The sequence below is a fragment of the Nothoprocta perdicaria genome, unplaced genomic scaffold (assembly GCF_003342845.1).
Source record: "Nothoprocta perdicaria isolate Ctin4 unplaced genomic scaffold, notPer1 scaffold_1, whole genome shotgun sequence".
In the NCBI taxonomy this organism is placed as follows: Eukaryota; Metazoa; Chordata; class Aves; order Tinamiformes; family Tinamidae; genus Nothoprocta; species Nothoprocta perdicaria.
Window position 1 is genome coordinate 1,159,432 of NW_020454093.1, and position 13,390 is coordinate 1,172,821.

The 13,390-nt window shown below is 39.6% G+C and overlaps 1 protein-coding gene across 1 annotated transcript in view; it reads right to left on the reverse strand.

The window, feature by feature from the left end:
* The window catches only part of XRCC4 (X-ray repair cross complementing 4), a 163,165-nt gene extending 150,012 nt beyond the window's left edge, over positions 1-13,153 (reverse strand). The window contains exon 1 of the mRNA XM_026038754.1: positions 12,949-13,153. Within this exon, the coding sequence (XP_025894539.1) occupies positions 12,949-12,953 (5 nt within the window). The 5' untranslated portion in view covers positions 12,954-13,153. The remainder of the gene's footprint in view (positions 1-12,948) is intronic.
* Positions 13,154-13,390: the final 237 nt, after the last annotated feature.

A 13,390-nucleotide genomic window follows, 5' to 3' on the forward strand; every position in this document is an offset into this window, starting at 1 on the left:
CAACGAAACCCAGGATTTGCATAGATCCCTATCACGGATGCTAGTGGTCCACGGAGATTCAAGTGATCACTCTTGCCCGAGGTAAAAACAACACGCAGGGAACGCRCAGACACTTGGGCAGGTGTAGGTACTAACAGCTATCAAGACTTCCATTTAAAGCATAGCAATAAGTCATCCTGTTTAGCTTCAGTTCAGGCCCTGAGGGACTCCATTCTTCATTAAAAACAGTAATAGCAAGACGCTCTTTGCTCACGGGATATCAAGAGGCAAATCTAYGTACGGATTTCACTACCTTTGCCTCCCCCAAAGTTGACCTCTTCAGGTCAGGAGGCGCAGCTTTAACCCCAGTTGCCTGCCCTGTGTCTCACCTTTGCTCTGCTATTTACCTAATAACATCTGAAAATGCCTTTCCCCTGTCTGAACAAGTGTACAGTATTCCAAAGCAGCAAAATACATCCACTTCAGACTCGTTATTCAAGCAGGAAGCTGCATTAATAGCACTGAAACTGCACTGTCAATAAAGCAAACTTTTAACCAATTTTAGACATTAATGAGGTTACTGCAATGATAAGCTAAGTACCTAATCTAATGGCTAACTAAACCACAATACATATATATTTGGATTAACAAATGGCATATCAACAGCAAGCAAAACATCACATAATGTGCCTGAACACTTCCACAATTTGTTTAAAATGCATAACTAGCTATTTCTAGCATTCCTGAATAAGTATTATATTTTCATCATCAATTATGCCCAGAGTTGACTCTCCTTTTCAGTTTAAAGGTCAAGTATATACATGTAAGTATTATAATATTTTTCTGCTTAAAGGTTTTTCCAAAAAAGTTTAAGACATGGAAACTATGGTAAGAATAGAGGAGATAAGTCATATACCCAAAAATAAGCATCATAAATTTTAATCAATAGAGGTAACAGATAGCTTCATTACTTTTAATCCATAAGCTACCACCAATACTACTACTGGAAATGTGTAATCTTGGGGTCAATTCACTGAAGCAATAAAAGAAACCAAGTTAAGAACAATAACTAAGTAACCCCAATTCAAACAGTTCTCTTCTATTTCCACTAGTAATTTCCAAGTATCTACAGTACAACTGCATAGCACGTACAGAACTGCAAGAAAGAACAGAAAATGAAACATTCAGGGCACAGAGGCCTGCAACAAGGTCGCTGAAATCACTGTTTATGGAACAAAAGCCATTCGAAAGATTTGTAGTGCCAAAACTGCCTGGATAGGGGTCAATAAAGAACCCATGACAGGAAACACAAGTCAACGTGTGTAATGTGTTTAAGCACACAGCCATGTATTTCCTTTTGCCTGCCAGACTCCCGTGTTTTTTTCTCTTGCTCTGGAACAACACAGAACCCCTTAAGTGTTTTGATACAAGTTCTTCCTTGAAAGACACGTTTTTTAAGATGACTTTAATTATTCTTTTTACTTAAAGGCAGTAAATAGTTGCATGCAACCCACAGAGGAAGCATACAACGTACTGATGCATATTTTTGTTTTATATGTACATCTTAATAGACAACTTTTTTTTCATTGCATTCCATCCTTGTCACAAAGTGAACCAGCAGCCAGTAAAAGCCACCTGCCCCAGAGGCTTTCTTTTTACTGCAGAGCACTCATAACAGGAAGGAAAGTTAGAGATTTTGGTTTATATATATAGAAAGGTATCAGGGTAAAGCATCAGTCCTCAGTCATAAAAAGTGATATAAACTATATATTTATGGATTTCTCCATATAGGAAAAAAATATATTTATCTTTTTAAAGATGGTCTGAAATTTAAAACCCAAAATTGTATTCCTGGGATGCCGACCTCGTAGGCTTCTCAGACATCCGCCTTCCCATAGTAGTTTGGTGGCATAAAACAGCTACAACTGRAGAGTCCCTCCAGATATTAATGGCTAAAACACTGGGGACAGAAGCTACCTAGCAAGTTAAGAGTATGCAGCACAAAAGAAGGTTATTTCACTGACAGGACACAAAGTGTGGTCCCTACCTTTTGCCACATTTTATTGTACATCTTTGAACAAGCAATTCAATTTTACAARCCAGCATAAAATGAAAGTAGTATCTTTTTCACCCACCCTTTATCTTCTCCATTTTGCTCACTGACCTTCCAAGTTTAGTACTAATTAGTATGTAATAATATCTATTATTATGCAACGTAATGTAGTCAATTCGCCATTGACTAATGACTACACATTTAGAAAATGCCTCACAAAGCAGACCTCAGCCATAGTCGAGATCTCCAAGAACTCAATGCTTTCAATTTATCAGCAGAGYTCTAGGATTTGTCAACTATACACAATGGTTATTGTCATGAGCATAGTGGACTCAAACATAACTCTGTCCAACATCACATATATAAACATTGCTGCAAGAAAAATATTGTCTCTTACTGCTATTTTTTATAATCTACATACATATATATGAGTATTTATAAAAGAGAAGTYTCCACAAAATTCCCAGTAATAAAGCCCTAGCACAGAGAGAATGCACAGAAGTGTTGCAACGGTGGGTATCATGTAAACCACAGCACCTGAAGTAGAACACTCTCTTCAGAAGAGAACTACCTTTGCACCCTTTGAGGACCATAGCTCTCATTCACAGGCGAAATTCATGCTATACTGCAAAATAATATGTAAAAGAAAATCCTTGAAGTCTTCATAAGATCTAGTTAGCCTTTATGATCGTGTATTGCATTACCAAAGGCACACAGCCTTTTTTTTTTTTTTTAAAGTTAAATTTACACATTAATGAAGCGAGAATGAATCCGTATCAACGCACTACAAGCAGGTAAAGCATGAACAGAGCAAAATATAGCAAAGAAGCTACCACTATTTAGTAACTAATATATCTATTAGCTACCATTAACAAAAGAAAAAAAATGCAGGAAAGAAATCAAAGGTCTTCCCTACTCTTTTACTAAGATGATTGCAAGCATCTTATCCATTCTAGAAGGCAAAACTTAGTAACATATGTACAACAGTACATTACTGAAAACATATTTCAGGGAGAGGAAGCTGTTAAGCCTGCCTGAATCCCAAAAGTTAGCTATATATTCACAGGATTGACAAGTCATTTTGCCCAATATCTTTACAAGACATATATCACACTACACTTCAAACATTAAATCAAGACATCCCCTTTCTAATTAATATATCTCAGTTCACCTGCCTTCTTACTATATTGTCTTCACTCATCAGCTTTCAATATGCCAAGCATACTTGTACGTATAGGGGGAATCATGTTCCTGTGGGAGTTTCCGCCCCAGGCCTTTCAGCAGTGCATTGCCAAAGTCTGAGGAGCACCCAAAGATGTTTGCCAAGGGATCTGCCATCCATTGGCCCCAAATCAACACCCAAAAAAACCCATAAATACTGCAGTGTGTCTGCCAAAAAAAAAAAAAATGTATTTTTTTCTTTTTCTTTTTCTCCCCCAGGAAGGCAAAAGTCAGGTAATTCACCTCCAAGCACTTCTGCCTGATGGATTCCACTTTTGTTTTCTGCCAACTCCACAAGAGAAGGAGCTACAAATGCAAAATGGGAGACTATGGTAGGATGAGGCCTCCAGAAAGTTAAGCTTGCCATTGCTACTGGTGCCATGTTACCTCCCAACGTGAAAACATTTGTGGATCTTTCAATTCAGTATCTGCTTATGCTTCAGGAGTCGAATCATTCAATAACATTTGCTTTGTTACAACCACCAAATACCCAAAAGGCGAAGGATGTCCTCTACACACTCGGAATGTTGTCCTCCCAGAACGAGCATTGGTGACTAAAGCAATGCCCAAGCATTCCTCTCTTCTGGCTAGTATCTCAGGGACTCTGTCATTACTATACCCAGAACACAAGTGCAAACACGACTGAACAGCTTGTCTGAGTTTTAAGTTCTCAAAGGGGACTGAACAACACTGCCAACTCGGGACAAGTTGTCAAGTGTCGGACAAGCTTGGAGAAGCTGTTAATGCTTTTTAAGGTTTTTATTCATTCTCCCTTTAAAACCCTCTAAAACTCTAGTTTCAGACTACTGAATGAAAAGGAAGGGACAAAGGTAGGAACAGGAGTAGTGCTCCAAGTGCTGCTTAAAACAGTTACTTGAACTCTGGCACTGCTTAGCTGTCCAATAGCTACTGAAGCCATCAAGATTTACTGAATAAAAATCAGCCTATTTTTACAGCCACCTATCAAGCTGAATTACTGAAATCAGACCCTCACAGATGATTATACTGCTATAATGAGTCAATCAGAAAAGGAGTACCTTGGAGTGCCTTTCAAGATTCAGTGACACTGGCTCCAGTCTCTTTGCATTCACCAATGCCATAAAGTGAGAGCAACCAGGATTGCTCAATTACTAAAAAGAAAAGCTTTAGAGGAACTGACTGATTAAAGCCATAAGAAAGTCAGTATTCTTCTTAAGGGCACAGAAGGTCACAGTGGATATCAGCACCTTCCCATGTTGGAGCCAAGGAGCTGAAACACGCTTGCAGGTGGGAAGAGCCRAGTCCCACCCCTCATTTGTAAATCAGAGGCTTTATTGAAGACTTTGAACAGTCGAGGATTGAGCTCCTTATCTTTAGCACTTTGTCCCTTTGGTGTTTGGCATCTATGATCTATATTAGGCAATGTTTCTTTCTAAGGAGCAATCGGCTGCTGGCTGGTTTGCAATTGACTGGCGCCTGCTCTCTGAACAAACATTGTACAYAGTTGCTTCTGAATAAACAAGACACTTTTAAAATTAATTTACAAAGAATTTTGTATGTTGTTTTGGATAGCACTAGGCATCGACCAAAAGCCAAACTTTTCAGGGCTGCTCCAACACAGCATCATTGATATTTTGAACTTGAGTATTTTATTTTTCTTCATAGAGCAATGACTTTTTTCTTCTTCTTCTTTTTTTTTTCCCCCCCTCCAAGCCGCTTTGGGTGCAGGTGTTTCCAACTTCAGCAGCTACGCATGGATGGCTACTTAGAGCTCAGAAAGAGCTACTGTATCTCTGTAATGSAGCAATTAACTTAAGTGCTTTCTTGTTGAGAAAAATAGGGTGCTATCTTCAGTGATTTCAGAATGGAAGACTAGCACATAGAGCATCCTGCCATTTAAGCCTATAATTTGACCTGTTCTCTTGTGAGTTTGACCATGGCATATAATACAAATCTGGATCTAAGACTCAGGAAAAGGTGAACAGCTAGCCTAGGCAGCGAACTGGGATAATCCACAAGCTATTATATGTGTTTACAACAGGATTTATTTGAAGTTTAGACTGGTGAAGAAAAAAAAMCATTGTTTTTAAAGATTAAAACTGATTATTACTGCATTTGCTAACAGAAGATAAAAATAGAATGTCTACATTTAGAAATATTTCTAGAAACATATTCAGCACAGATTCATTTTCCCTCACGCTGATTTAAAATTCCATGACCTCCATGACTTCAAGAGGAAGAATATTAAAATCTCTTCTAAACACTTTAACTATGACTCAGTTTATCTAAGATCTATTATCTGCCTAATAAGGACTTCCTTTTTTTAATCTTAAAAACAGTGTGGGCCAAGAAGCATCAAGAAAACACTATAACATCCTTTGTACCATCGCTCCTAATGAGCCTCCCATGCCCTTAAATCACAATATCTGTTTACTGAAAATGCAGTAACAAACCTTCATCTGTAATTTAAACAAATTAATGTAATTTAAAAATCAGAGGAGGAGGGGATCTGATTTTCTAATGAATAATGTTCTATAATAAAAGCACAAGGACCGCTATTGTGTCAACAATGTAATTTTGTCTTAGAGATGAAGGAAATTCATCAAAAGTTGGTGCTGGATAACAAGAAGCGACTGAAAGTCTTCATAATTTCATGCAGACCATTATAAAAATTCCGTCCTGCCTAACGCTGGATTGCGAGATGGTCACGAAGGAAGCTCCAGGCAGTGTTTAGTTCTCGCAGGCCCAGTTGCAGAAACAAGGGCCTCACAGGCCTAACGTCCATGCTGCTCATTGCCTTCTGCTTGGGGCAGCTACAAAAAGAGTGGAAACATGCACGTACTTTCTGCAAAACTGCCCAAAAAAAGCTCTCTGGCTTGTCAGACTCCATGGGCCAACAAACTATGCAAGAGTTGCCACRGAAGATCTGGACTGTATGATAAGGAACGAGCCAAATCAGACTTAGTTACTACAGATACCAGCTGAAAAAATGAGGAGGAACAGAAGGAAGCAGACAGGCAGCAACCTTTTCAGTAGGAATCTTACCAACAAGCTTTGATCTTAATTGTAGCCCAGAGGCAAAGCCCACCCAGGTGTCTTTCATCCCCTGGAAATCTCAGGCCTACCCCACTCCCAGCTCCAGGCACCCAGACATGCCAAGCTTGCTTACAAGCACCTATACAAGGAGGCAGGTACGGTTCAAAAAGGCCTTCATATTTTAAAACAAACACTTAAGTGGGGAATTATACCAGCACACACAAGCAAAGACTACAGTAACAGGGTATATTTCCAAAATGTTAAAACCTTTATTTTTCACCCTTCTCAGAAAATTAATTCCYGCACTAGCAGTTCTGTGTTTGCACGCTTTCAGATCCCGACTTTTCAAAATCCATGCTGGGAAACCCTTAAGATTTTCTTAGAGGAATCACAATACACTGCGAGAAACATTACCAAGCTCTAGGTAAAATTAGACCACATCACTGCAACTTTCCTGGTGAAAATGTTAATTTTAGCACTGCAGCTAAAGAGCACATTCAGAATGGAGCCAGGATCAAAGGCGGCCAGGCCAGCCCCAAGCAGGCAAATGTGGGACACAAATTCTGCAGACGTGCCCAGGAGAGCCAGGCTCCCGGCAGGATGCAAGCCCCAACACATTCCCACAGCCCCACTTTGGCAGTAGGTTTGCCTGGCTTTCCAAGTCCCTTCATAGCCAACAGCAAGAAGCCCCAACTATTTCACCTTCCCTTGAAAACTGCTGCCCTAGGTTATTTATTAAGGAGYAAAAATCGTTTTCTCAAAACAACCCAATGCAACCCAAACTCCTCACTCCCTAGATTTTAAAGAATTAAAGTATGTCCTCATAATTCCTCTGAAAAGACAACACTGGGAAGAAGAAGAAAAAAAAAGAAGTTTTGCAGGTTGCAGGTAAGAAAAAACAAACGGAACAATTCTGTATTGTATGGTCAAAGAAGAGAGATCAAGGCATATCTCCATCGCACACAACTTCTGAGCTTGCAGATAATGCAGTATAAGACGGGCAAGAACCAAAAGGCAGAAACTCCTGGTATCTTTGCCACGTTTACAAAAGCCTCTCTGCAGTGTTAACTAAGTTAGTGTTGTCTAACTGAGTATGGGGGAAAGCTGTTGGAGGAGAAAGAATCAGTGCATTTTAACCATGCTGTGCGGATCCAAAAATACTCCCTTACCTATGTCCTTTTGATGTATGTATAGGTAACACAGTAGAGCAGTTGAGGTATCATCTGCTTTCCAAAGCATTACCTTCTTTAGGATTAAAAGTTATCAGAATATTCAAGACAGAAAACAAATCTGTCCTACAAATTTCCTTTGTCTTTTACTGTTTAATCCCCACCATACTACCACTGCATTTGACATGTTTCTGTAAATGTTAGATTTCACATCAGTAAGCAAATTCCACTAAACACTCTTTTTAAATAAATAAGAAATCCACAGCTGYCAAATCCACAATAACTTCTATAGGCAAGAGTAACAAATCTCTATCAATGATTAATGAAAAAATGTTATCTATTTTATATATATTTTTTTTGATTTACTATTTTGTATTCATTTATCTGTTCTGCACTGCTTTGAAAAACTGAGCCAGAAACCCAGAAAAACAAGTTTGGCTCTAGGTATCCAGTTCAGGGACAAGCAAAGGTATAAACATCAAGGTTTACATATACTTTTCTCCTCCCATCCCCATATCCAGAGCTTTTCAAAAAGATGGATTATTCTAATATTCTATTTCCCATCTCTGCCTGTCAAATTAAGAGCAAACAAACAAAAAAAGTCTAGACTCCAAACTGCCTATCTTTAAACAGCTTCCTAAGGCATTTTCTTTGAAGAAAATTCTTGCATTCTCCTGTCTTGGATCGAAAATTTTAATACACTTTTCTTTCCATTTTCTATGATACTATGATTACATAATGATATAGTAATATCATTATATAATCCATTATAATAGTCTGATACTAGTCTGATCATAATACTGATATACTATGATACAATGATAAATGATACTATTTCTATGATAGGCTACACAGATTTCTCTGTAAAGCAACAAACATAACACTACTTTAACATTTTAACACTGTAATTCATTTGTCTTCTCCTGTCCACATGAAAAACAATTCAAAAGACATTTTTCAATGAATTGGTATATTCCTTTTCAATGCAACCATGACTGAATAAATAGATGCAAAACTCAAATTTAAATGATATATCTTGCACAAACCTCTTTGGTGAGAGGTCAGACTGAGCAATGCGGGGTTGAAGGTAAGGCAAAGAGACATCAACAGATACTGAGCGTTGATTCCATCTGGTTCTGCAGATGGGCACTGATCCACCTACCCCCAATAACAAACCACAAAATTCAACACATCAGATAACAAAACATATATATATATATTTATATAGGGTTACATGATGCTAGTGCCCCAAGCTACTGCTGGCCATGAAGCAAAGCATGCTACACATCTTCAAAAGAGGCAAAGAAACCCACAGAAAATGCGTGGCACCCGTTTAGCTCAGGCTTTGTGATAATACCAAGGGAACAACCCGAAAGAGGAGAGTTCAGATCTATGACTGACACGCTGATATTTTAGCTAGGAGGTAACCCAGTCCACAAGTCCTCACATGTCCCTCACCTTCACAAAGCTCACTGTTTTTTTTTTCCCCCCTTTAAATAACCAGTTGGCAGCAAAATTGGAAGGGCACTGACCCCCTCCCTTATCCACTAAGCAATCAGTTATACAGCACCTTGTCTTTGGTGCTATGTCTATCAGACCTATTGCAAAAGAGGGGAATAAAGACTTCACAAGAGTTATTTATACTTTTCCACCTTAAATACTGTATATAAAAACATTATGCTTTTCAGGATCTATCAGCTCATTGTTTTTCTGAGTAGTTTTCCTGGCAGTTCCAAAGGGAACATTTTTCTTACTATAGGCTAGGTAAAAAAAAAAAAAAAAAAAGCAGGAGATCTATTCAAGGAAGGTGCATCTTCAATATCATTTTTCCTTCACAAGTAGCAAAGAACACTGGCTTGCACAAGAAACACAGCTTGAACAAGAACCCTGCAGTCTGATGTGAAGAACCAACAGGGATGTGCCTATGGAAAAGCACCACTGTGGCTTGAACGGGGTAATTAGGTACTCATTAGAAAATCATAGCATAAAAGTGCTTTAATAGTCTGTCAGATAGGAACAGTTTTGAGATTTTAGAGTGTAAATTGCAACAAGACAAACATGCAAAGAGTTTGTATCCAGGTCTCAAAGATTAAGTCAGTAACTTCCAACGTAAATTAAATTAGTTCTGACGTAATGATAGCACAGGAAAAGTTACAGGAGAAAAAAAAAAAGAAAAAAAAAGAAAGAAAGAAACCATAAAATATGGCAATATGGCAAGAGTAGAGAAGTATTTTAAGTCTCAGATAAGTCCAAGCTTCATTACATTTTGGATTCCATTTTGTCTTTGCATTGCTTGGATTTCTGGTAAGTAACTGGGTAAGTAGGACAGAACTATTACTACAGATGACTATGAAATCAAAGGGGACAAACACAATAAATCTAAATTAATGTGGTACAAGAACATTACAGAAAAAAAAGTTAATTTTCATGCACACTGTTTCAGTATAGTTCTAAGTATCCCTTCCCCTCACTGCACTTCCTTCCCTTCCATGCTTACCTGTACACTTACGTGTTTTGCATCAAATACTCCTTCCACCCCTAAAAAACCATGAAAAGATTCACAAAGTTTGAATAACACATATATGCTTAAAAATATGAAAAACACCACCTCTGTTTCACGAAGAAACAAAAAAAAGCAAATCCCTGGTATAAACAAGACTCAAGAAAGATCATCTAATTTAAAGCACAGTTTTCACCTCTGTAATTCCCTGGCCAAAGTGGGGGCCTCCCCAGCACACGCTCCCCGCCATGGCCTTCAGGACGTAGGCTGAAAAAGGTTTATTAGCAACTCACACAAGATGGTTTCAGCTGGTTCTTTGTTGCCTATCTCCAAAAATAATTCTCTTGCATGATCAAGATGCATAGCTACAATTCAGATGAACATTTCAGCCCAATCCCCATTATGCCTATTGCCAGAATGTGCTGTAGTTTAATTTTTATGCTAAACTTTGCAGCTGGTGATACTTAATCTAAGCCCCCACAATATAGTTTGCTGCCTCCAGCTCTCATCTAAGCTTCCCTCATTTGCTCAGTCAACACAAATCTCTCCTCAGGTTTTTGTGAGTCTTCCACCATAAGCTTGACACAGCTGACTGTATTTGGAAAGCCCTGTGATCCCTCTTTCCTGTCCAACTGCTGTGTTGAAAAGGGTGCCCTCTAAGATCCTTTTGTAGCCCAGTAAACAAAATCTCTTTCACAATCATCAGCCTCATTCTTAAAAACAAATGTAGCTTGTGATTGGACATACAGCCTCACTCTTCCTTTAATTGCATTATTTTTTCTGTCCCAAGATAGCAAGCTATTTGGCTGATGTCTAGATCAGGAGCACAAAAGTTCTCAGTCTCTGCACTCTTAGAATCACATAATATCAGACTCGCTTTTTATTTTACAGTCTCTGATTTATCTGTCTGCTCTGTTGGAAGACATTCCTTCACACAAGGCTAGCCTGAAAAGTCATCTAAGAAGTCTGTAACACAGACACAGAATTGCTTTTATTATTCCAATAATTTTCCAAACTTTGAGGGGTCTCAATACTTTTTARTCAAATCTTATATAAAAATACTAGTATGTCTTGGAAGAGAGTTACACCGGAGCTCTTTAGCTAGGTGTAACAAAAATATTTCTTCAACTTAGAACTTTTTCTTTAAGATACACAGCTTATTTTGATTAGTTTTGACYGGCAGATTAGTAAGCAACAAGCAACACGTTCAGTAGTTTCCCCTAAACTTTGCTGAAGCTTGTGTCAACGTGGTAATCTGGAAGGTCCTCACAAGAGGACAGCAGTCTTTCTGATTCCATTACCCACTACGAAATTGCACTAAGAATCTTTACATTCACAAGTGCCTTTCACTGCCTTCTGTTTTATATTCTCACATGCACAGAGGCCAAGACCCTGGGGAAGCCAAAGGCCCCGAGACACCTGGCCTGCAGTCACAGGAGCACTGCTTCTAAAGAAGCTCCAAAGGAGCACTGCTTCCAAGCAGCTTCTTCCCCCTCCTTGTTAGGGACACACACCAATTCACAGAAGAGTGACTTGACTAAAGCCTACTTTTCATTTGATCATTGCTCACTTTTACAACAACTCTTAGGCGAAAATTAACAAAGTGTAGTATTAAAAGTTTTTTAAAACATATGGGTATTTCTGTTCGTTTTTTTATGGTATTTCCCTTCTCCAACCCCAACTAAACTGGGCTTCAGTAAGGGCAAGCTAAAAGAATGCAAGCAAGGTACTACTTCAGTAGCATCTGATGATTAAAACAGTATTTCATAATAGCTCTCTAAAATGTATTTTAACTTGTTATTTATTGAAAATTAGCCCAAATCATAATTTGAATGTGTATATGTACACATTTCTCCTATGTAATTACCACAAGCACTRTACACGTTTAGCCAGATATAACATGGAAGAAATCACAAACTGAGAGACATAGAAACGTAACAGTAAGCAGCCTGGCAAGGCTCACCTCACATATATATAAAATCATACAGGGCGATCAAATGCAATTTCAAGTGATTTTGCCCTTACTAAGRTAGAAGCTCACTGCTCAAATCAGTGCAGGAACTACGTGTACTATTATGATTTGGTCTAATTTTCACACAGCAAAGCAGTACTCCTGCTAGGGCTTTATTAGGCTATTTGAATATTGATATATTCCCCAATATAATTGTTTTAACTTACAATCTTTAAAGCTGAAAAGACAAGAACACGTACCCAGCTAGGGCCTGCTGTAACTCCGTTGATACTGTCTCTGTTACTTGGAACTGATTTTCTATGAAAACAAATTAGTCGGGAGAAAAATTTCAAGGAGAGCTGCAATATCGCTATCTAATCACGTATCTTATATTCCAGCCGATATCCTACACGCACACCGCAGCAAAGTCCCAAAAGACATTGTTATGCTGGATGCACCACCTTTCAAATCACACAATACACTAAGGCTCCCGCTAGGGATATCGTTAGTGAGGAAATGATTTTTTCCCCCCCTCACAACAAAAACACGGAGCTAGAACATTTTACTACAACATGTAACTAATACAAATTATTCTCCTAGAACTTCAGATTGTTGAAACCTTTATTTAAATGAGATTGTTCGRGTAAGTTAAAAAGTATTTTTAAAAATGCAATAGATTTTGCACGCAAATTCACTATGGGCTATTACAACAGATTGTTATACAAAAATGCTTCTCATAATYGGCTACCATTAAGATCCTGAAGTAGAGAAAGTGATTAGCTGAGCACCTGCAAGCAGATTGGGCAGAGCACAACCACAAGCTGACGGCTCCGRTCTCCTCTGCAGGTGCAGATTTATCCCATTTTAGAAAGCAGTCCAGGCTACATAAGCAACGGTGAAATCAGAAAGGGAAGCCACATGTGTTTCTTTCTCCAACCTAGAAACACACCAATGAGTCCAAAAACCAAGGGACACGGTAACCGTTGGAGCTTGGTTTGTTGGTGTGGTCACACACAGTATATACCCTTATAGCTAAACCGGGACAACAAGACCTAATTACCTCATTTTAAGTAAAAGTTAACCATAACACTGTTCCACAGAGCACATCCCAACGCACAAGTCTCGGCCAAGGCCACGGRGAAAGCAGCCGCACGCGGGGGCCGCCGCAGCCTTCGGCGCTCAACGGCCTTCTCCCTCTCACACCCGGGCGTGCCAGCTCAGGGGCAGCACGGACCGTTTACTCCGGCCGTTTGCAGTGGCTCAGAGCCRAACGGCCGAACGGCGCGGGCGGGCACCACAAACGGCAGCTCCGAACAACGGGCCGGGCACGCGCGCTCCRCTCCAACCCCCGCGGCGCGACCGTTGGGGCGGGGCGCCCCAGCCCCCCTCACCGCCACGCGCCGCTTCCGCCTCGCCGAAAACGCCGCGCTCCCGTGGGCTGCGCCGCAGCCAATGAGAGGCGCGCGCGGCTGCTGCCGTCAGCGAGCCRCCGCCTCGTCCCG